This window comes from Salvelinus fontinalis, unplaced genomic scaffold (genome assembly GCF_029448725.1).
Source record: "Salvelinus fontinalis isolate EN_2023a unplaced genomic scaffold, ASM2944872v1 scaffold_0477, whole genome shotgun sequence".
NCBI lineage: Eukaryota > Metazoa > Chordata > Actinopteri > Salmoniformes > Salmonidae > Salvelinus > Salvelinus fontinalis.
The window spans coordinates 116,048-139,662 of record NW_026600686.1 but is presented as its reverse complement, the minus strand read 5'-3'; the positions used below and the strand labels follow the sequence as shown (position 1 = coordinate 139,662).

At 48.7% G+C, this 23,615-nt stretch overlaps 1 protein-coding gene across 13 annotated transcripts in view; it reads left to right on the top strand.

Annotated features, from left to right (window-relative positions):
* Positions 1 to 23,615, top strand: part of LOC129846204 (liprin-alpha-1-like) — a 53,401-nt gene that overhangs the window by 9,566 nt on the left and 20,220 nt on the right. For 12 of the 13 annotated variants that reach the window (XM_055914207.1, XM_055914197.1, XM_055914203.1 and 9 more), the window contains exons 6-9: positions 10,167 to 10,196; positions 10,624 to 10,748; positions 13,628 to 13,806; positions 14,086 to 14,179. In XM_055914207.1, coding sequence (XP_055770182.1) covers positions 10,167 to 10,196; positions 10,624 to 10,748; positions 13,628 to 13,806; positions 14,086 to 14,179 — 428 coding nt within the window. The remainder of the gene's footprint in view (positions 1 to 10,166; positions 10,197 to 10,623; positions 10,749 to 13,627; positions 13,807 to 14,085; positions 14,180 to 23,615) is intronic. The other variant, XM_055914202.1, reaches the window with a different exon arrangement.

Below are 23,615 nucleotides of genomic sequence, written 5' to 3'. Positions count from 1 at the left end.
GTGATGTAGTAATGCAGGGTGGTGGTAGGGGGGAGACAGTAGAGTGATGTAGTAATGCAGGGTGGTGGTAGGGGGGAGACAGTAGAGTGATGTAGTAATGCAGGGTGGTGGTAGGGGGAGACAGACAGTAGAGTGATGTAGTAATGCAGGGTGGTGGTAGGGGGGAGACAGTAGAGTGATGTAGTAATGCAGGGTGGTGGTAGGGGGGAGACAGTAGAGTGATGTAGTAATGCAGGGTGGTGGTAGGGGGGAGACAGTAGAGTGATGTAGTAATGCAGGGTGGTGGTAGGGGGAGACAGACAGTAGAGTGATGTAGTAATGCAGGGTGGTGGTAGGGGGGAGACAGTAGAGTGATGTAGTAATGCAGGGTGGTGGTAGGGGGAGAAGACAGTAGAGTGATGTAGTAATGCAGGGTGGTGGTAGGGGGGAGACAGTAGAGTGATGTAGTAATGCAGGGTGGTGGTAGGGGGGAGACAGTAGAGTGATGTAGTAATGCAGGGTGGTGGTAGGGGGAGACAGACAGTAGAGTGATGTAGTAATGCAGGGTGGTGGTAGGGGGGAGACAGTAGAGTGATGTAGTAATGCAGGGTGGTGGTAGGGGGGAGACAGTAGAGTGATGTAGTAATGCAGGGTGGTGGTAGGGGGGAGACAGTAGAGTGATGTAGTAATGCAGGGTGGTGGTAGGGGGGAGACAGTAGAGTGATGTAGTAATGCAGGGTGGTGGTAGGGGGGAGACAGTAGAGTGATGTAGTAATGCAGGGTGGTGGTAGGGGGGAGACAGTAGAGTGATGTAGTAATGCAGGGTGGTGGTAGGGGGAGACAGACAGTAGAGTGATGTAGTAATGCAGGGTGGTGGTAGGGGGGAGACAGTAGAGTGATGTAGTAATGCAGGGTGGTGGTAGGGGGAGACAGACAGTAGAGTGATGTAGTAATGCAGGGTGGTGGTAGGGGGAGACAGACAGTAGAGTGATGTAGTAATGCAGGGTGGTGGTAGGGGGGAGACAGTAGAGTGATGTAGTAATGCAGGGTGGTGGTAGGGGGAGACAGACAGTAGAGTGATGTAGTAATGCAGGGTGGTGGTAGGGGGGAGACAGTAGAGTGATGTAGTAATGCAGGGTGGTGGTAGGGGGAGACAGACAGTAGAGTGATGTAGTAATGCAGGGTGGTGGTAGGGGGGAGACAGTAGAGTGATGTAGTAATGCAGGGTGGTGGTAGGGGGGAGACAGTAGAGTGATGTAGTAATGCAGGGTGGTGGTAGGGGGGAGACAGTAGAGTGATGTAGTAATGCAGGGTGGTGGTAGGGGGGAGACAGTAGAGTGATGTAGTAATGCAGGGTGGTGGTAGGGGGGAGACAGTAGAGTGATGTAGTAATGCAGGGTGGTGGTAGGGGGGAGACAGTAGAGTGATGTAGTAATGCAGGGTGGTGGTAGGGGGGAGACAGTAGAGTGATGTAGTAATGCAGGGTGGTGGTAGGGGGGAGACAGTAGAGTGATGTAGTAATGCAGGGTGGTGGTAGGGGGAGACAGACAGTAGAGTGATGTAGTAATGCAGGGTGGTGGTAGGGGGGAGACAGTAGAGTGATGTAGTAATGCAGGGTGGTGGTAGGGGGAGACAGACAGTAGAGTGATGTAGTAATGCAGGGTGGTGGTAGGGGGGAGACAGTAGAGTGATGTAGTAATGCAGGGTGGTGGTAGGGGGAGACAGACAGTAGAGTGATGTAGTAATGCAGGGTGGTGGTAGGGGGGAGACAGTAGAGTGATGTAGTAATGCAGGGTGGTGGTAGGGGGGAGACAGTAGAGTGATGTAGTAATGCAGGGTGGTGGTAGGGGGGAGACAGTAGAGTGATGTAGTAATGCAGGGTGGTGGTAGGGGGGAGACAGTAGAGTGATGTAGTAATGCAGGGTGGTGGTAGGGGGGAGACAGTAGAGTGATGTAGTAATGCAGGGTGGTGGTAGGGGGAGACAGACAGTAGAGTGATGTAGTAATGCAGGGTGGTGGTAGGGGGGAGACAGTAGAGTGATGTAGTAATGCAGGGTGGTGGTAGGGGGAGACAGACAGTAGAGTGATGTAGTAATGCAGGGTGGTGGTAGGGGGGAGACAGTAGAGTGATGTAGTAATGCAGGGTGGTGGTAGGGGGGAGACAGTAGAGTGATGTAGTAATGCAGGGTGGTGGTAGGGGGAGACAGACAGTAGAGTGATGTAGTAATGCAGGGTGGTGGTAGGGGGGAGACAGTAGAGTGATGTAGTAATGCAGGGTGGTGGTAGGGGGGAGACAGTAGAGTGATGTAGTAATGCAGGGTGGTGGTAGGGGGGAGACAGACAGTAGAGTGATGTAGTAATGCAGGGTGGTGGTAGGGGGGAGACAGTAGAGTGATGTAGTAATGCAGGGTGGTGGTAGGGGGGAGACAGTAGAGTGATGTAGTAATGCAGGGTGGTGGTAGGGGGAGACAGACAGTAGAGTGATGTAGTAATGCAGGGTGGTGGTAGGGGGGAGACAGTAGAGTGATGTAGTAATGCAGGGTGGTGGTAGGGGGAGACAGACAGTAGAGTGATGTAGTAATGCAGGGTGGTGGTAGGGGGAGACAGACAGTAGAGTGATGTAGTAATGCAGGGTGGTGGTAGGGGGGAGACAGTAGAGTGATGTAGTAATGCAGGGTGGTGGTAGGGGGAGACAGACAGTAGAGTGATGTAGTAATGCAGGGTGGTGGTAGGGGGAGACAGACAGTAGAGTGATGTAGTAATGCAGGGTGGTGGTAGGGGGGAGACAGTAGAGTGATGTAGTAATGCAGGGTGGTGGTAGGGGGAGACAGACAGTAGAGTGATGTAGTAATGCAGGGTGGTGGTAGGGGGAGACAGACAGTAGAGTGATGTAGTAATGCAGGGTGGTGGTAGGGGGGAGACAGTAGAGTGATGTAGTAATGCAGGGTGGTGGTAGGGGGGAGACAGTAGAGTGATGTAGTAATGCAGGGTGGTGGTAGGGGGGAGACAGTAGAGTGATGTAGTAATGCAGGGTGGTGGTAGGGGGGAGACAGTAGAGTGATGTAGTAATGCAGGGTGGTGGTAGGGGGAGACAGACAGTAGAGTGATGTAGTAATGCAGGGTGGTGGTAGGGGGGAGACAGTAGAGTGATGTAGTAATGCAGGGTGGTGGTAGGGGGAGACAGACAGTAGAGTGATGTAGTAATGCAGGGTGGTGGTAGGGGGAGACAGACAGTAGAGTGATGTAGTAATGCAGGGTGGTGGTAGGGGGAGAGACAGTAGAGTGATGTAGTAATGCAGGGTGGTGGTAGGGGGAGACAGACAGTAGAGTGATGTAGTAATGCAGGGTGGTGGTAGGGGGGAGACAGTAGAGTGATGTAGTAATGCAGGGTGGTGGTAGGGGGGAGACAGTAGAGTGATGTAGTAATGCAGGGTGGTGGTAGGGGGAGACAGACAGTAGAGTGATGTAGTAATGCAGGGTGGTGGTAGGGGGGAGACAGTAGAGTGATGTAGTAATGCAGGGTGGTGGTAGGGGGGAGACAGTAGAGTGATGTAGTAATGCAGGGTGGTGGTAGGGGGGAGACAGTAGAGTGATGTAGTAATGCAGGGTGGTGGTAGGGGGGAGACAGTAGAGTGATGTAGTAATGCAGGGTGGTGGTAGGGGGGAGACAGTAGAGTGATGTAGTAATGCAGGGTGGTGGTAGGGGGGAGACAGTAGAGTGATGTAGTAATGCAGGGTGGTGGTAGGGGGAGACAGACAGTAGAGTGATGTAGTAATGCAGGGTGGTGGTAGGGGGAGACAGACAGTAGAGTGATGTAGTAATGCAGGGTGGTGGTAGGGGGGAGACAGTAGAGTGATGTAGTAATGCAGGGTGGTGGTAGGGGGGAGACAGTAGAGTGATGTAGTAATGCAGGGTGGTGGTAGGGGGGAGACAGTAGAGTGATGTAGTAATGCAGGGTGGTGGTAGGGGGGAGACAGTAGAGTGATGTAGTAATGCAGGGTGGTGGTAGGGGGAGACAGACAGTAGAGTGATGTAGTAATGCAGGGTGGTGGTAGGGGGAGACAGACAGTAGAGTGATGTAGTAATGCAGGGTGGTGGTAGGGGGGAGACAGTAGAGTGATGTAGTAATGCAGGGTGGTGGTAGGGGGGAGACAGTAGAGTGATGTAGTAATGCAGGGTGGTGGTAGGGGGGAGACAGTAGAGTGATGTAGTAATGCAGGGTGGTGGTAGGGGGGAGACAGTAGAGTGATGTAGTAATGCAGGGTGGTGGTAGGGGGAGACAGACAGTAGAGTGATGTAGTAATGCAGGGTGGTGGTAGGGGGGAGACAGTAGAGTGATGTAGTAATGCAGGGTGGTGGTAGGGGGAGACAGACAGTAGAGTGATGTAGTAATGCAGGGTGGTGGTAGGGGGGAGACAGTAGAGTGATGTAGTAATGCAGGGTGGTGGTAGGGGGAGACAGACAGTAGAGTGATGTAGTAATGCAGGGTGGTGGTAGGGGGAGACAGACAGTAGAGTGATGTAGTAATGCAGGGTGGTGGTAGGGGGGAGACAGTAGAGTGATGTAGTAATGCAGGGTGGTGGTAGGGGGGAGACAGTAGAGTGATGTAGTAATGCAGGGTGGTGGTAGGGGGGAGACAGTAGAGTGATGTAGTAATGCAGGGTGGTGGTAGGGGGAGACAGACAGTAGAGTGATGTAGTAATGCAGGGTGGTGGTAGGGGGAGACAGACAGTAGAGTGATGTAGTAATGCAGGGTGGTGGTAGGGGGGAGACAGTAGAGTGATGTAGTAATGCAGGGTGGTGGTAGGGGGGAGACAGTAGAGTGATGTAGTAATGCAGGGTGGTGGTAGGGGGGAGACAGTAGAGTGATGTAGTAATGCAGGGTGGTGGTAGGGGGAGAGACAGTAGAGTGATGTAGTAATGCAGGGTGGTGGTAGGGGGAGACAGACAGTAGAGTGATGTAGTAATGCAGGGTGGTGGTAGGGGGGAGACAGTAGAGTGATGTAGTAATGCAGGGTGGTGGTAGGGGGAGACAGACAGTAGAGTGATGTAGTAATGCAGGGTGGTGGTAGGGGGGAGACAGTAGAGTGATGTAGTAATGCAGGGTGGTGGTAGGGGGGAGACAGTAGAGTGATGTAGTAATGCAGGGTGGTGGTAGGGGGGAGACAGTAGAGTGATGTAGTAATGCAGGGTGGTGGTAGGGGGAGACAGACAGTAGAGTGATGTAGTAATGCAGGGTGGTGGTAGGGGGAGACAGACAGTAGAGTGATGTAGTAATGCAGGGTGGTGGTAGGGGGGAGACAGTAGAGTGATGTAGTAATGCAGGGTGGTGGTAGGGGGGAGACAGTAGAGTGATGTAGTAATGCAGGGTGGTGGTAGGGGGGAGACAGTAGAGTGATGTAGTAATGCAGGGTGGTGGTAGGGGGGAGACAGTAGAGTGATGTAGTAATGCAGGGTGGTGGTAGGGGGGAGACAGTAGAGTGATGTAGTAATGCAGGGTGGTGGTAGGGGGAGACAGACAGTAGAGTGATGTAGTAATGCAGGGTGGTGGTAGGGGGGAGACAGTAGAGTGATGTAGTAATGCAGGGTGGTGGTAGGGGGAGACAGACAGTAGAGTGATGTAGTAATGCAGGGTGGTGGTAGGGGGGAGACAGTAGAGTGATGTAGTAATGCAGGGTGGTGGTAGGGGGAGACAGACAGTAGAGTGATGTAGTAATGCAGGGTGGTGGTAGGGGGGAGACAGTAGAGTGATGTAGTAATGCAGGGTGGTGGTAGGGGGAGACAGACAGTAGAGTGATGTAGTAATGCAGGGTGGTGGTAGGGGGGAGACAGTAGAGTGATGTAGTAATGCAGGGTGGTGGTAGGGGGAGACAGACAGTAGAGTGATGTAGTAATGCAGGGTGGTGGTAGGGGGAGACAGTAGAGTGATGTAGTAATGCAGGGTGGTGGTAGGGGGAGACAGACAGTAGAGTGATGTAGTAATGCAGGGTGGTGGTAGGGGGGGAGACAGTAGAGTGATGTAGTAATGCAGGGTGGTGGTAGGGGGGAGACAGTAGAGTGATGTAGTAATGCAGGGTGGTGGTAGGGGGGAGACAGTAGAGTGATGTAGTAATGCAGGGTGGTGGTAGGGGGGAGACAGTAGAGTGATGTAGTAATGCAGGGTGGTGGTAGGGGGGAGACAGTAGAGTGATGTAGTAATGCAGGGTGGTGGTAGGGGGAGACAGACAGTAGAGTGATGTAGTAATGCAGGGTGGTGGTAGGGGGGAGACAGTAGAGTGATGTAGTAATGCAGGGTGGTGGTAGGGGGGAGACAGTAGAGTGATGTAGTAATGCAGGGTGGTGGTAGGGGGGAGACAGTAGAGTGATGTAGTAATGCAGGGTGGTGGTAGGGGGAGACAGACAGTAGAGTGATGTAGTAATGCAGGGTGGTGGTAGGGGGGAGACAGTAGAGTGATGTAGTAATGCAGGGTGGTGGTAGGGGGGAGACAGTAGAGTGATGTAGTAATGCAGGGTGGTGGTAGGGGGGAGACAGTAGAGTGATGTAGTAATGCAGGGTGGTGGTAGGGGGGAGACAGTAGAGTGATGTAGTAATGCAGGGTGGTGGTAGGGGGGAGACAGTAGAGTGATGTAGTAATGCAGGGTGGTGGTAGGGGGAGACAGACAGTAGAGTGATGTAGTAATGCAGGGTGGTGGTAGAGACAGACAGTAGAGTGATGTAGTAATGCAGGGTGGTGGTAGGGGGGAGACAGACAGTAGAGTGATGTAGTAATGCAGGGTGGTGGTAGGGGGGAGACAGTAGAGTGATGTAGTAATGCAGGGTGGTGGTAGGGGGGAGACAGTAGAGTGATGTAGTAATGCAGGGTGGTGGTAGGGGGGAGACAGTAGAGTGATGTAGTAATGCAGGGTGGTGGTAGGGGGGAGACAGTAGAGTGATGTAGTAATGCAGGGTGGTGGTAGGGGGAGACAGACAGTAGAGTGATGTAGTAATGCAGGGTGGTGGTAGGGGGAGACAGACAGTAGAGTGATGTAGTAATGCAGGGTGGTGGTAGGGGGGAGACAGACAGTAGAGTGATGTAGTAATGCAGGGTGGTGGTAGGGGGGAGACAGTAGAGTGATGTAGTAATGCAGGGTGGTGGTAGGGGGGAGACAGTAGAGTGATGTAGTAATGCAGGGTGGTGGTAGGGGGGAGACAGTAGAGTGATGTAGTAATGCAGGGTGGTGGTAGGGGGGAGACAGTAGAGTGATGTAGTAATGCAGGGTGGTGGTAGGGGGGAGACAGTAGAGTGATGTAGTAATGCAGGGTGGTGGTAGGGGGGAGACAGTAGAGTGATGTAGTAATGCAGGGTGGTGGTAGGGGGGAGACAGTAGAGTGATGTAGTAATGCAGGGTGGTGGTAGGGGGGAGACAGTAGAGTGATGTAGTAATGCTGGGTGGTGTTAGGGGGGAGACAGTAGAGTGATGTAGTAATGCAGGGTGGTGGTAGGGGGGAGACAGTAGAGTGATGTAGTAATGCAGGGTGGTGGTAGGGGGAGACAGACAGTAGAGTGATGTAGTAATGCAGGGTGGTGGTAGGGGGGAGACAGTAGAGTGATGTAGTAATGCAGGGTGGTGGTAGGGGGGAGACAGACAGTAGAGTGATGTAGTAATGCAGGGTGGTGGTAGGGGGGGAGACAGTAGAGTGATGTAGTAATGCAGGGTGGTGATAGGGGGGAGACAGACAGTAGAGTGATGTAGTAATGCAGGGTGGTGGTAGGGGGGAGACAGTAGAGTGATGTAGTAATGCAGGGTGGTGGTAGGGGGGAGACAGTAGAGGGATGTAGTAATGCAGGGTGGTGATAGGGGGGAGACAGACAGTAGAGTGATGTAGTAATGCAGGGTGGTGGTAGGGGGGAGACAGACAGTAGAGTGATGTAGTAATGCAGGGTGGTGGTAGGGGGAGACAGACAGTAGAGTGATGTAGTAATGCAGGATGGTGGTAGGGGGGAGACAGTAGAGTGATGTAGTAATGCAGGGTGGTGGTAGGGGGAGACAGTAGAGTGATGTAGTAATGCAGGGTGGTGGTAGGGGGGAGACAGTAGAGTGATGTAGTAATGCAGGGTGGTGGTAGGGGGAGACAGACAGTAGAGTGATGTAGTAATGCAGGGTGGTGGTAGGGGGGAGACAGACAGGAGAGTGATATAGTAATGCAGGGTGGTGGTAGGGGGGAGACAGTAGAGTGATGTAGTAATGCAGGGTGGTGGTAGGGGGGAGACAGACAGTAGAGTGATGTAGTAATGCTGGGTGGTGGTAGGGGGGAGACAGTAGAGTGATGTAGTAATGCAGGGTGGTGGTAGGGGGAGACAGTAGAGTGATGTAGTAATGCAGGGTGGTGGTAGGGGGAGACAGTAGAGTGATGTAGTAATGCAGGGTGGTGGTAGGGGGGAGACAGTAGAGTGATGTAGTAATGCAGGGTGGTGGTAGGGGGGAGACAGTAGAGTGATGTAGTAATGCAGGGTGGTGGTAGGGGGGAGACAGTAGAGTGATGTAGTAATGCAGGGTGGTGGTAGGGGGAGACAGACAGTAGAGTGATGTAGTAATGCAGGATGGTGGTAGGGGGGAGACAGTAGAGTGATGTAGTAATGCAGGGTGGTGGTAGGGGGAGACAGACAGTAGAGTGATGTAGTAATGCAGGATGGTGGTAGGGGGGAGACAGTAGAGTGATGTAGTAATGCAGGGTGGTGGTAGGGGGAGACAGACAGTAGAGTGATGTAGTAATGCAGGGTGGTGGTAGGGGGGAGACAGACAGTAGAGTGATGTAGTAATGCAGGGTGGTGGTAGGGGGAGACAGACAGTAGAGTGATGTAGTAATGCAGGGTGGTGGTAGGGGGGGAGACAGTAGAGTGATGTAGTAATGCAGGGTGGTGGTAGGGGGGAGACAGTAGAGTGATGTAGTAATGCAGGGTGGTGGTAGGGGGAGACAGTAGAGTGATGTAGTAATGCAGGGTGGTGGTAGGGGGGAGACAGTAGAGTGATGTAGTAATGCAGGATGGTGGTAGGGGGGAGACAGTAGAGTGATGTAGTAATGCAGGGTGGTGGTAGGGGGGAGACAGTAGAGTGATGTAGTAATGCAGGGTGGTGGTAGGGGGGAGACAGTAGAGTGATGTAGTAATGCAGGGTGGTGGTAGGGGGGAGACAGTAGAGTGATGTAGTAATGCAGGGTGGTGGTAGGGGGGAGGTCTGTGTGTGTAACATGGTCGACCTGATTTTCACAGTTTTGTCCTCAAACTGAATGTTGGACTCTACTTTTTCACTGGTCTGTGTGTCTGTCTCTGTGTGTGAGTGTGTCTGTCTCTGTGTGTGAGTGTGTCTGTCTCTGTGTGTGAGTGTGTCTGTCTCTGTGTGTGAGTGTGTCTGTCTCTGTGTGTGAGTGTGTCTGTCTCTGTGTGTGAGTGTGTCTGTCTCTGTGTGTGAGTGTGTCTGTCTCTGTGTGTGAGTGTGTCTGTCTCTGTGTGTGAGTGTGTCTGTCTCTGTGTGTGAGTGTGTCTGTCTCTGTGTGTGTGTGTGTCTGTCTCTGTGTGTGTGAGTGTGTCTGTCTCTGTGTGTGAGTGTGTCTGTCTCTGTGTGTGAGTGTGTCTGTCTCTGTGTGTGAGTGTGTCTGTCTCTGTGTGTGAGTGTGTCTGTCTCTGTGTGTGAGTGTGTCTGTCTCTGTGTGTGAGTGTGTCTGTCTCTGTGTGTGAGTGTGTCTGTCTCTGTGTGTGAGTGTGTCTGTCTCTGTGTGTGAGTGTGTCTGTCTCTGTGTGTGAGTGTGTCTGTCTCTGTGTGTGAGTGTGTCTGTCTCTGTGTGTGAGTGTGTCTGTCTCTGTGTGTGAGTGTGTCTGTCTCTGTGTGTGAGTGTGTCTGTCTCTGTGTGTGAGTGTGTCTGTCTCTGTGTGTGAGTGTGTCTGTCTCTGTGTGTGAGTGTGTCTGTCTCTGTGTGTGAGTGTGTCTGTCTCTGTGTGTGAGTGTGTCTGTCTCTGTGTGTGAGTGTGTCTGTCTCTCTGTGTGTGAGTGTGTCTGTCTCTCTGTGTGTTTGTGTGTCTCTTTGGAAGACACTCTTCCTCCACACACACCTTGTGTAGTGTGTGTGCCTGTGCTGGGCTTTCTGTTCTGCTGGTAGTGTGTGTATCTAATGTCCTCTCTTCTCTCCTCCTCTGCTGCCATGCTTCAGCCTAGTGACCTGCGCAAGCATCGCAGGAAGGTAATCTAGAGACCACTGCTCTCTCTCTCTGACCTTTAACCTGCCTGCCTGCCTGCCGGTCTGTCTGCACCTTCCCAACCATAATCTGTAGTCTAGACTCTACACCCCCCTAAAATGTGACTTTCCAACCCCACACTCCCCAACTTCCTCTAACCTGGACCCTTTCCTTCGGTCCCCCCCTCCCTCAACATGTCTCACCTCTACACCTCCCAATCACTGAGTGTCTTGAACATCCTGAAATGAACATGTCACAAAGCGACATGTTATTTTCTTCTTTCTAGGTTGAAGAACTAGTCTGTCTTCTCCTCCGTCCTCCCCATCGTCTCCATAAAGAGAAGGAAGAGACGCTTTTTAAAAGCTCTCCTCCTCTACCCCCTTTTCCCATTAGAAGACAGTGACTGACTGAGTGTCCCCATGTTATGTCTAGTCTGCCCAGGACGACAAGACCACAATCCAGTGTGAGACGTCTCCTCCCACCACCCCGCGCTCCATGCGCCTGCACAAGGGGGCCAGCCACACTGCCAGCCATGAGGACATCAGAGACATCCGCAGGTAGGAAGCACCTTTCTGCCTCACCAATATATGTCTGTTTTCTACAACAGCCATGTTTCTCTCTCTCCTTCTGTCCTTCTCTTATCTGTTCGTTCATTCATCCCTTCATCCCTGTTTCTGATCTTTCAATCTATCTATCCACATATCTCTCTGTATATCTCTTTATGCATTCATGCTCATCTCGCTCCCCCCCTCTCTCTCCCCTTCTCTCTCTCTCGCTCCCCTTCTCTCTCTCGCTCCCCTTCTCTCTCTCTCTCGCTCCCCCTCTCTCTCTCGCTCCCCTTCTCTCTCTCGCTCCCCTTCTCTCTCTCGCTCCCCTTCTCTCTCTCGCTCCCCTTCTCTCTCTCTCTCCCCTTCTCTCTCTCGCTCCCCTTCTCTCTCTCTCTCCCCTTCTCTCTCTCTCTCGCTCCCCTTCTCTCTCTCTCTCGCTCCCCTTCTCTCTCTCTCTCGCTCCCCTTCTCTCTCTCTCTCTCTCGCTCCCCTTCTCTCTCTCTCTCTCTCGCTCCCCTTCTCTCTCTCGCTCCCCTTCTCTCTCTCGCTCCCCTTCTCTCTCTCGCACCCCTTCTCTCTCTCTCTCCCCTTCTCTCTCTCTCTCCCCTTCTCTCTCTCTCTCCCCTTTTCTCTCTCGCTCTCCTTCTCTCTCTCGCTCTCCTTCTCTCTCTCGCTCCCCTTCTCTCTCTCGCTCCCCTTCTCTCTCTCGCTCCCCTTCTCTCTCTCGAACCCCTTCTCTCTCTCGCTCCCCCTCTCTCTCTCGCTCCCCTTCTCTCTCTCGCTCCCCTTCTCTCTCTCTCTCCCCTTCTCTCTCTCTCTCTCTCTCCCCTTCTCTCTCTCTCTCGCTCCCCTTCTCTCTCTCTCTCTCGCTCCCCTTCCCTCTCTCTCTCGCTCCCCTTCTCTCTCTCGCTCCCCTTCTCTCTCTCTCTCTTGCTCCCCTTCCCTCTCTCTCTCGCTCCCCTTCTCTCTCTCGCTCCCCTTCTCTCTCTCGCTCCCCTTCTCTCTCTCGCTCCCCTTCTCTCTCTCTCTCTCTCTCGCTCCCCTTCTCTCTCTCTCTCGCTCCCCTTCTCTCTCTCTCTCGCTCCCCTTCTCTCTCTCTCTCGCTCCCCTTCTCTCTCTCGCTCGCTCCCCTTCTCTCTCTCTCTCGCACCCCTTCTCTCTCGCTCCCCCTCTCTCTCTCTCTCCCCTTCTCTCTCTCTCTCCCCTTCTCTCTCTCGCTCCCCTTCTCTCTCGCTCCCCTTCTCTCTCTCGCTCCCCTTTTCTCTCTCGCTCTCCTTCTCTCTCTCGCTCCCCTTCTCTCTCTCGCTCCCCTTCTCTCTCTCGCTCCCCTTCTCTCTCTCGCTCCCCTTCTCTCTCTCGAACCCCTTCTCTCTCTCGCTCCCCCTCTCTCTCGCTCCCCTTCTCTCTCTCGCTCCCCTTCTCTCTCTCTCTCCCCTTCTCTCTCTCGCTCCCCTTCTCTCTCTCGCTCCCCTTCTCTCTCTCGCTCCCCTTCTCTCTCTCGCTCCCCTTCTCTCTCTCGCTCCCCTTCTCTCTCTCGCTCCCCTTCTCTCTCTCGCTCCCCTTCTCTCTCTCGCTCCCCTTCTCTCTCTCTCGCTCCCCTTCTCTCTCTCTCGCTCCCCTTCTCTCTCTCTCGCTCCCCATCTCTCTCTCTCGCTCCCCTTCTCTCTCTCTCTCCCCTTCTCTCTCTCGCTCCCCTTCTCTCTCTCTCGCCCCCTTCTCTCTCTCTCGCCCCCTTCTCTCTCTCTCGCTCCCCCTCTCTCTCTCGCTCCCCTTCTCTCTCTCGCTCCCCTTCTCTCTCTCGCTCCCCTTCTCTCTCTCTCGCTCCCCTTCTCTCTCTCTCGCTCCCCTTCTCTCTCTCTCGCTCCCCTTCTCTCTCTCTCGCTCCCCTTCTCTCTCTCTCGCTCCCCTTCTCTCTCTCTCGCTCCCCTTCTCTCTCTCTCTCTCCCCTTCTCTCTCTCTCTCTCTCCCCTTCTCTCTCTCTCTCTCTCCCCTTCTCTCTCTCTCTCTCCCCTTCTCTCTCTCTCTCCCCTTCTCTCTCTCGCTCCCCCTCTCTCTCTCGCTCCCCTTCTCTCTCTCTCTCCCCTTCTCTCTCTCTCTCCCCTTCTCTCTCTCGCTCCCCTTCTCTCTCTCTCGCCCCCCTTCTCTCTCTCTCGCCCCCCTTCTCTCTCTCGCCCCCCTTCTCTCTCTCTCGCTCCCCTTCTCTCTCTCTCGCTCCCCTTCTCTCTCTCTCGCTCCCCCTCTCTCTCTCTCGCTCCCCCTCTCTCTCTCTCGCTCCCCCTCTCTCTCTCTCTCTCGCTCCCCCTCTCTCTCTCTCTCTCGCTCCCCCTCTCTCTCTCTCTCTCGCTCCCCCTCTCTCTCTCTCTCGCTCCCCCTCTCTCTCTCTCTCTCGCTCCCCCTCTCTCTCTCTCTCTCGCTCCCCTTCTCTCTCTCTCTTTCGCTCCCCTTCTCTCTCGCTCCCCTTCTCTCTCTCGCTCCCCTTCTCTCTCTCGCTCCCCCTCTCTCTCTCGCTCCCCTTCTCTCTCTCTCTCTCTCGCTCCCCTTCTTTCTCTCTCGCTCCCCTTCCCTCTCTCTCGCTCTCCTTCTCTCTCTCTCGCTCTCCTTCTCTCTCTCTCGCTCCCCTTCTCTCTCTCTCGCTCCCCTTCTCTCTCTCTCGCTCCCTTTGTCTCTCTCTCTCGCTCCCCTTGTCTCTCTCTCTCGCTCCCCTTGTCTCTCTCTCTCGCTCCCCTTGTCTCTCTCTCTCGCTCCCCTTGTCTCTCTCTCTCGCTCCCCTTGTCTCTCTCTCTCGCTCCCCTTCTCTCTCTCTCTCGCTCCCCTTCTCTCTCTCTCTCTCTCGCTCCCCTTCTCTCTCTCTCTCTCTCCCCATCTCGCTCTTCCTCTCTCTGTGTCAGTATGACCACCCTACAGGACGGACAGGGTAGTAACCCCAGCAGCAGTAACAGCAGTCAGGACTCCCTGAACAAGGCAGCCAAGAAGAAGAGCATCAAGTCCTCCATCGGGCGCCTCTTCGGCAAGAAGGAGAAGGGTCGGCCAGGCCCCCCAGGGAGCAAGGAGTCCCCTGGCAGCCAAGGTCAGTCCCCTGGCAGCCAAGGTCAGTCCCCTGGCAGCCAAGGTCAGTCCCCTGGCAGCCAAGGTCAGTCCCCTGGCAGCCAAGGTCAGTCCCCTGGCAGCCAAGGTCAGTCCCCTGGCAGCCAAGGTCAGTCCCCTGGCAGCCAAGGTCAGTGTTCCTATCCCTAAAACATGCCTGCTGGGTCATGTTCATTAGGCAGCAAACAGAAGAAAACAAGCTGAAACATGAAGGGACTTCCTGCACTGACTTTAACGTCTGACCCTCCATCTCTCCTCACAGCTGGTACCCCCGAGGCAGAGACTTCTCCCCAGGATGCGCTGGGGCTGGGCAAACTAGGCGGACCCGCTGAGAAGAACAGGAAACTGCAGAAGAAGTAGGTGTTTCCACTTCCTGTCACTGCTTCTGTTAGTGACGCAACGTAGATACGTCAGTAGATATTAATGGAGTGGCAGCTAGACTGGTTCCATCTAGTTGACAGTAGATAGTACTAGTGGTAGCTAGACTGGTTCCATCTAGTTAACAGTAGATAGTACTAGTGGTAGCTAGACTGGTTCCATCTAGTTAACAGTAGATATTAATGGAGTGGTAGCTAGACTGGTTCCATCTAGTTAACAGTAGATAGTACTAGTGGTAGCTAGACTGGTTCCATCTTAACAGTAGATAGTACTAGTGGTAGCTAGACTGGTTCCATCTAGTTAACAGTAGATAGTACTAGTGGCAGCTAGACTGGTTCCATCTAGTTAACAGTACTAGTGGTAGCTAGACTGGTTCCATCTAGTTAACAGTAGATAGTACTAGTGGTAGCTAGACTGGTTCCATCTAGTTAACCGTAGATAGTACTAGTGGTAGCTAGACTGGTTCCATCTAGTTAACAGTAGATAGTACTAGTGGTAGCTAGACTGGTTCCATCTAGTTAACAGTAGATAGTACTAGTGGTAGCTAGACTGGTTCCATCTAGTTAACAGTAGATAGTACTAGTGGTAGCTAGACTGGTTCCATCTAGTTAACAGTAGATAGTACTAGTGGTAGCTAGACTGGTTCCATCTAGTTAACAGTAGATAGTACTAGTGGTAGCTAGACTGGTTCCATCTAGTTAACAGTAGATAGTACTAGTGGTAGCTAGACTGGTTCCATCTAGTTAACAGTACTAGTGGTAGCTAGACTGGTTCCATCTAGTTAACAGTACTAGTGGTAGCTAGACTGGTTCCATCTAGTTAACAGTACTAGTGGTAGCTAGACTGGTTCCATCTAGTTAACAGTAGATAGTACTAGTGGTAGCTAGACTGGTTCCATCTAGTTAACAGTAGATAGTACTAGTGGTAGCTAGACTGGTTCCATCTAGTTAACAGTAGATAGTACTAGTGGTAGCTAGACTGGTTCCATCTAGTTAACAGTAGATAGTACTAGTGGTAGCTAGACTGGTTCCATCTAGTTAACAGTAGATAGTACTAGTGGTAGCTAGACTGGTTCCATCTAGTTAACAGTAGATAGTACTAGTGGTAGCTAGACTGGTTCCATCTAGTTAACAGTACTAGTGGTAGCTAGACTGGTTCCATCTAGTTAACAGTACTAGTGGTAGCTAGACTGGTTCCATCTAGTTAACAGTACTAGTGGTAGCTAGACTGGTTCCATCTAGTTAACAGTACTAGTGGTAGCTAGACTGGTTCCATCTAGTTAACAGTACTAGTGGTAGCTAGACTGGTTCCATCTAGTTAACAGTAGATAGTACTAGTGGTAGCTAGACTGGTTCCATCTAGTTAACAGTCGATATTAATGGAGTGGTAGCTAGACTGGTTCCATCTAGTTAACAGTAGATAGTACTAGTGGTAGCTAGACTGGTTCCATCTTAACAGTAGATAGTACTAGTGGTAGCTAGACTGGTTCCATCTAGTTAACAGTACTAGTGGTAGCTAGACTGGTTCCATCTAGTTAACAGTACTAGTGGTAGCTAGACTGGTTCCATCTAGTTAACAGTACTAGTGGTAGCTAGACTGGTTCCATCTAGTTAACAGTAGATAGTACTAGTGGTAGCTAGACTGGTTCCATCTAGTTAACAGTAGATATTAATGGAGTGGTAGCTAGACTGGTTCCATCTAGTTAACAGTAGATATTAATGGAGTGGTAGCTAGACTGGTTCCATCTAGTTAACAGTAGATAGTACTAGTGGTAGCTAGACTGGTTCCATCTAGTTAACAGTAGATAGTACTAGTGGTAGCTAGACTGGTTCCATCTAGTTAACAGTAGATAGTACTAGTGGTAGCTAGACTGGTTCCATCTTAACAGTAGATAGTACTAGTGGTAGCTAGACTGGTTCCATCTAGTTAACAGTACTAGTGGTAGCTAGACTGGTTCCATCTAGTTAACAGTACTAGTGGTAGCTAGACTGGTTCCATCTAGTTAACAGTACTAGTGGTAGCTAGACTGGTTCCATCTAGTTAACAGTACTAGTGGTAGCTAGACTGGTTCCATCTAGTTAACAGTACTAGTGGTAGCTAGACTGGTTCCATCTAGTTAACAGTAGATAGTACTAGTGGTAGCTAGACTGGTTCCATCTAGTTAACAGTAGATAGTACTAGTGGTAGCTAGACTGGTTCCATCTAGTTAACAGTAGATAGTACTAGTGGTAGCTAGACTGGTTCCATCTAGTTAACAGTAGATAGTACTAGTGGTAGCTAGACTGGTTCCATCTAGTTAACAGTAGATAGTACTAGTGGTAGCTAGACTGGTTCCATCTAGTTAACAGTAGATAGTACTAGTGGTAGCTATACTGGTTCCATCTAGTTAACAGTAGATAGTACTAGTGGTAGCTAGACTGGTTCCATCTAGTTAACAGTAGACAGTACTAGTGGTAGCTAGACTGGTTCCATCTAGTTAACAGTAGATAGTACTAGTGGTAGCTAGACTGGTTCCATCTAGTTAACCGTAGATAGTACTAGTGGTAGCTAGACTGGTTCCATCTAGTTAACAGTACTAGTGGTAGCTAGACTGGTTCCATCTAGTTAACAGTAGATAGTACTAGTGGTAGCTAGACTGGTTCCATCTAGTTAACAGTCGATATTAATGGAGTGGTAGCTAGACTGGTTCCATCTAGTTAACAGTAGATAGTACTAGTGGTAGCTAGACTGGTTCCATCTTAACAGTAGATAGTACTAGTGGTAGCTAGACTGGTTCCATCTAGTTAACAGTAGATAGTACTAGTGGTAGCTAGACTGGTTCCATCTAGTTAACAGTAGATAGTACTAGTGGTAGCTAGACTGGTTCCATCTAGTTAACAGTAGATAGTACTAGTGGTAGCTAGACTGGTTCCATCTAGTTAACAGTAGATAGTACTAGTGGTAGCTAGACTGGTTCCATCTAGTTAACCGTAGATAGTACTAGTGGTAGCTAGACTGGTTCCATCTAGTTAACAGTAGATAGTACTAGTGGTAGCTAGACTGGTTCCATCTAGTTAACAGTAGATAGTACTAGTGGTAGCTAGACTGGTTCCATCTAGTTAACAGTAGATAGTACTAGTGGTAGCTAGACTGGTTCCATCTAGTTAACAGTAGATAGTACTAGTGGTAGCTAGACTGGTTCCATCTAGTTAACAGTAGATAGTACTAGTAGTAGCTAGACTGGTTCCATCTAGTTAACAGTAGATAGTACTAGTGGTAGCTAGACTGGTTCCATCTAGTTAACAGTAGATAGTACTAGTGGTAGCTAGACTGGTTCCATCTTAACAGTAGATAGTACTAGTGGTAGCTAGACTGGTTCCATTTAGTTAACAGTACTAGTGGTAGCTAGACTGGTTCCATCTAGTTAACAGTACTAGTGGTAGCTAGACTGGTTCCATCTAGTTAACAGTAGATAGTACTAGTGTTAGCTAGACTGGTTCCATCTAGTTAACAGTAGATAGTACTAGTGGTAGCTAGACTGGTTCCATCTAGTTAACAGTAGATAGTACTAGTGGTAGCTAGACTGGTTCCATCTAGTTAACAGTAGATAGTACTAGTGGTAGCTAGACTGGTTCCATCTAGTTAACAGTAGATAGTACTACTGGTAGCTAGACTGGTTCCATCTAGTTAACAGTAGATAGTACTAGTGGCAGCTAGACTGGTTCCATCTAGTTAACAGTAGATATTAATGGAGTGGCAGCTAGACTGGTTCCATCTAGTTAACAGTAGATAGTACTAGTGGCAGCTAGACTGGTTCCATCTAGTTAACAGTAGATATTAATGGAGTGGCAGCTAGACTGGTTCCATCTAGTAAACAGTAGATAGTACTAGTGGTAGCTAGACTGGTTCCATCTAGTTAACAGTAGATAGTACTAGTGGTAGCTAGACTGGTTCCATCTAGTTAACAGTAGATAGTACTAGTGGCAGCTAGACTGGTTCCATCTAGTTAACAGTAGATATTAATGGAGTGGCAGCTAGACTGGTTCCATCTAGTTAACAGTAGATAGTACTAGTGGCAGCTAGACTGGTTCCATCTAGTTAACAGTAGATATTAATGGAGTGGCAGCTAGACTGGTTCCATCTAGTAAACAGTAGATAGTACTAGTGGTAGCTAGACTGGTTCCATCTAGTTAACAGTAGATAGTACTAGTGGTAGCTAGACTGGTTCCATCTAGTTAACAGTAGATAGTACTAGTGGCAGCTAGACTGGTTCCATCTAGTTAACAGTAGATATTAATGGAGTGGCAGCTAGACTGGTTCCATCTAGTAAACAGTAGATAGTACTAGTGGTAGCTAGACTGGTTCCATCTAGTTAACAGTAGATAGTACTAGTGGCAGCTAGACTGGTTCCATCTAGTTAACAGTAGATAGTACTAGTGGTAGCTAGACTGGTTCCAACTAGTTAACAGTATATATTAATGGTGTGGTAGCTAGACTGGTTCCATCTAGTTAACAGTAGATAGTACTAGTGGTAGCTAGACTGGTTCCATCTAGTTAACAGTAGATTGTACTAGTGGCAGCTAGACTGGTCCCATCTAGTTAACAGTAGATAGTACTAGTGGTAGCTAGACTGGTTCCATCTAGTTAACAGTAGACAGTACTAGTGGCAGCTAGACTGGTTCCATCTAGTTAACAGTAGATAGTACTAGTGGTAGCTAGTCTGGTTCCATCTAGTTACCAGAAGATATTAATGGAGTGGCAGCTAGACTGGTTCCATCTAGTTAACAGTAGATAGTACTAGTGGTAGCTAGACTGGTTCCATCTAGTTAACAGTAGATAGTACTAGTGGTAGCTAGACTGGTTCCATCTAGTTAACAGTAGATAGTACTAGTGGTAGCTAGACTGGTTCCATCTAGTTAACAGTAGATAGTACTAGTGGTAGCTAGACTGGTTCCATCTAGTTAACAGTAGATAGTACTAGTGGCAGCTAGACTGGTTCCATCTAGTTAACAGTAGATAGTACTAGTGGTAGCTAGACTGGTTCCAACTAGTTAACAGTATATATTAATGGTGTGGTAGCTAGACTGGTTCCATCTAGTTAACAGTAGATAGTACTAGTGGTAGCTAGACTGGTTCCATCTAGTTAACAGTAGATAGTACCTGTGGTAGCTAGACTGGTTCCATCTAGTTAACAGTAGATAGTACTAGTGGTAGCTAGACTGGTTCCATCTAGTTAACAGTAGATAGTACTACTGGTAGCTAGACTGGTTCCATCTAGTTAACAGTAGATAGTACTAGTGGTAGCTAGACTGGTTCCATCTAGTTAACAGTAGATAGTACTAGTGGTAGCTAGACTGGTTCCATCTAGTTAACAGTAGATAGTACTAGTGGTAGCTACACTGGTTCCATCTAGTTAACAGTAGATAGTACTAGTGGCAGCTAGACTGGTTCCATCTAGTTAACAGTAGATAGTACTAGTTGCAGCTAGACTGGTTCCATCTAGTTAACAGTAGATAGTACTAGTGGTAGCTAGACTGGTTCCATCTAGTTAACAGTACTAGTGGTAGCTAGACTGGTTCCATCTAGTTAACAGTAGATAGTACTAGTGGTAGCTAGACTGGTTCCATCTAGTTAACAGTAGATAGTACTAGTGGTAGCTAGACTGGTTCCATCTAGTTAACAGTAGATAGTACTACTGGTAGCTAGACTGGTTCCATCTAGTTAACAGTAGATAGTACTAGTGGCAGCTCGACTGGTTCCATCTAGTTAACAGTAGATATTAATGGAGTGGCAGCTAGACTGGTTCCATCTAGTTAACAGTAGATAGTACTAGTGGCAGCTAGACTGGTTCCATCTAGTTAACAGTAGATATTAATGGAGTGGCAGACTGGTTCCATCTAGTAAACAGTAGATAGTACTAGTGGTAGCTAGACTGGTTCCATCTAGTTAACAGTAGATAGTACTAGTGGTAGCTAGACTGGTTCCATCTAGTTAACAGTAGATAGTACTAGTGGTAGCTAGACTGGTTCCATCTAGTTAACAGTAGATAGTACTAGTGGCAGCTAGACTGGTTCCATCTAGTTAACAGTAGATAGTACTAGTGGTAGCTAGACTGGTTCCATCTAGTTAACAGTAGATAGTACTAGTGGCAGCTAGACTGGTTCCATCTAGTTGACAGTAGATAGTACTAGTGGCAGCTAGACTGGTTCCATCTAGTTAACAGTAGATATTAATGGAGTGGTAGCTAGACTGGTTCCATCTAGTTAACAGTAGATAGTACTAGTGGTAGCTAGACTGGTTCCATCTAGTTAACAGTAGATTGTACTAGTGGCAGCTAGACTGGTCCCATCTAGTTAACAGTAGATAGTACTAGTGGTAGCTAGACTGGTTCCATCTAGTTAACAGTAGACAGTACTAGTGGCAGCTAGACTGGTTCCATCTAGTTAACAGTAGATAGTACTAGTGGTAGCTAGACTGGTTCCATCTAGTTAACAGTAGATAGTACTAGTGGTAGCTAGACTGGTTCCATCTAGTTAACAGTAGATTGTACTAGTGGCAGCTAGACTGGTCCCATCTAGTTAACAGTAGATAGTACTAGTGGTAGCTAGACTGGTTCCATCTAGTTAACAGTAGATAGTACTAGTGGCAGCTAGACTGGTTCCATCTAGTTAACAGTAGATAGTACTAGTGGTAGCTAGACTGATTCCATCTAGTTAACAGTAGATAGTACTAGTGGTAGCTAGACTGGTTCCATCTAGTTAACAGTAGATAGTACTAGTGGTAGCTAGACTGGTTCCATCTAGTTAACAGTAGATAGTACTAGTGGTAGCTAGACTGGTTCCATCTAGTTAACAGTAGATAGTACTAGTGGTAGCTAGACTGGTTCCATCTAGTTAACAGTAGATAGTACTAGTGGCAGCTAGACTGGTTCCATCTAGTTAACAGTAGATATTAATGGAGTGGCAGCTAGACTGGTTCCATCTAGTTAACAGTAGATAGTACTAGTGGCAGCTAGACTGGTTCCATCTAGTTAACAGTAGATATTAATGGAGTGGCAGCTAGACTGGTTCCATCTAGTAAACAGTAGATAGTACTAGTGGTAGCTAGACTGGTTCCATCTAGTTAACAGTAGATAGTACTAGTGGCAGCTAGACTGGTTCCATCTAGTTAACAGTAGATATTAATGGAGTGGCAGCTAGACTGGTTCCATCTAGTAAACAGTAGATAGTACTAGTGGTAGCTAGACTGGTTCCATCTAGTTAACAGTAGATAGTACTAGTGGCAGCTAGACTGGTTCCATCTAGTTAACAGTAGATAGTACTAGTGGTAGCTAGACTGGTTCCAACTAGTTAACAGTATATATTAATGGTGTGGTAGCTAGACTGGTTCCATCTAGTTAACAGTAGATAGTACTAGTGGTAGCTAGACTGGTTCCATCTAGTTAACAGTAGATTGTACTAGTGGCAGCTAGACTGGTCCCATCTAGTTAACAGTAGATAGTACTAGTGGTAGCTAGACTGGTTCCATCTAGTTAACAGTAGACAGTACTAGTGGCAGCTAGACTGGTTCCATCTAGTTAACAGTAGATAGTACTAGTGGTAGCTAGTCTGGTTCCATCTAGTTACCAGAAGATATTAATGGAGTGGCAGCTAGACTGGTTCCATCTAGTTAACAGTAGATAGTACTAGTGGTAGCTAGACTGGTTCCATCTAGTTAACAGTAGATAGTAATAGTGGTAGCTAGACTGGTTCCATCTAGTTAACAGTAGATAGTACTAGTGGTAGCTAGACTGGTTCCATCTAGTTAACAGTAGATAGTACTAGTGGTAGCTAGACTGGTTCCATCTAGTTAACAGTAGACAGTACTAGTGGCAGCTAGACTGGTTCCATCTAGTTAACAGTAGATAGTACTAGTGGTAGCTAGTCTGGTTCCATCTAGTTAACAGAAGATATTAATGGAGTGGCAGCTAGACTGGTTCCATCTAGTTAACAGTAGATAGTACTAGTGGTAGCTAGACTGGTTCCATCTAGTTAACAGTAGATAGTACTAGTGGTAGCTAGACTGGTTCCATCTAGTTAACAGTAGATAGTACTAGTGGTAGCTAGACTGGTTCCATCTAGTTAACAGTAGATAGTACTAGTGGTAGCTAGACTGGTTCCATCTAGTTAACAGTAGATAGTACTAGTGGCAGCTAGACTGGTTCCATCTAGTTAACAGTAGATAGTACTAGTGGTAGCTAGACTGGTTCCATCTAGTTAACAGTAGATAGTACTAGTGGTAGCTACACTGGTTCCATCTAGTTAACAGTAGATAGTACTAGTGGCAGCTAGACTGGTTCCATCTAGTTAACAGTAGATAGTACTAGTGGCAGCTAGACTGGTTCCATCTAGTTAACAGTAGATAGTACTAGTGGTAGCTAGACTGGTTCCATCTAGTTAACAGTACTAGTGGTAGCTAGACTGGTTCCATCTAGTTAACAGTAGATAGTACTAGTGGTAGCTAGACTGGTTCCATCTAGTTAACAGTAGATAGTACTAGTGGTAGCTAGACTGGTTCCATCTAGTTAACAGTAGATAGTACTACTGGTAGCTAGACTGGTTCCATCTAGTTAACAGTAGATAGTACTAGTGGCAGCTAGACTGGTTCCATCTAGTTAACAGTAGATATTAATGGAGTGGCAGCTAGACTGGTTCCATCTAGTTAACAGTAGATAGTACTAGTGGCAGCTAGACTGGTTCCATCTAGTTAACAGTAGATATTAATGGAGTGGCAGCTAGACTGGTTCCATCTAGTAAACAGTAGATAGTACTAGTGGTAGCTAGACTGGTTCCATCTAGTTAACAGTAGATAGTACTAGTGGTAGCTAGACTGGTTCCATCTAGTTAACAGTAGATAGTACTAGTGGCAGCTAGACTGGTTCCATCTAGTTAACAGTAGATATTAATGGAGTGGCAGCTAGACTGGTTCCATCTAGTTAACAGTAGATAGTACTAGTGGCAGCTAGACTGGTTCCATCTAGTTAACAGTAGACAGTACTAGTGGTAGCTAGACTGGTTCCATCTAGTTAACAGTAGATAGTACTAGTGGCAGCTAGACTGGTTCCATCTAGTTAACAGTAGATATTAATGGAGTGGCAGCTAGACTGGTTCCATCTAGTTAACAGTAGACAGTACTAGTGGTAGCTAGACTGGTTCCATCTAGTTAACAGTAGATAGTACTAGTGGCAGCTAGACTGGTTCCATCTAGTTAACAGTAGATATTAATGGAGTGGCAGCTAGACTGGTTCCATCTAGTTAACAGTAGATAGTACTAGTGGCAGCTAGACTGGTTCCATCTAGTTAACAGTAGATATTAATGGAGTGGCAGCTAGACTGGTTCCATCTAGTTAACAGTAGATAGTACTAGTGGCAGCTAGACTGGTTCCATCTAGTTAAC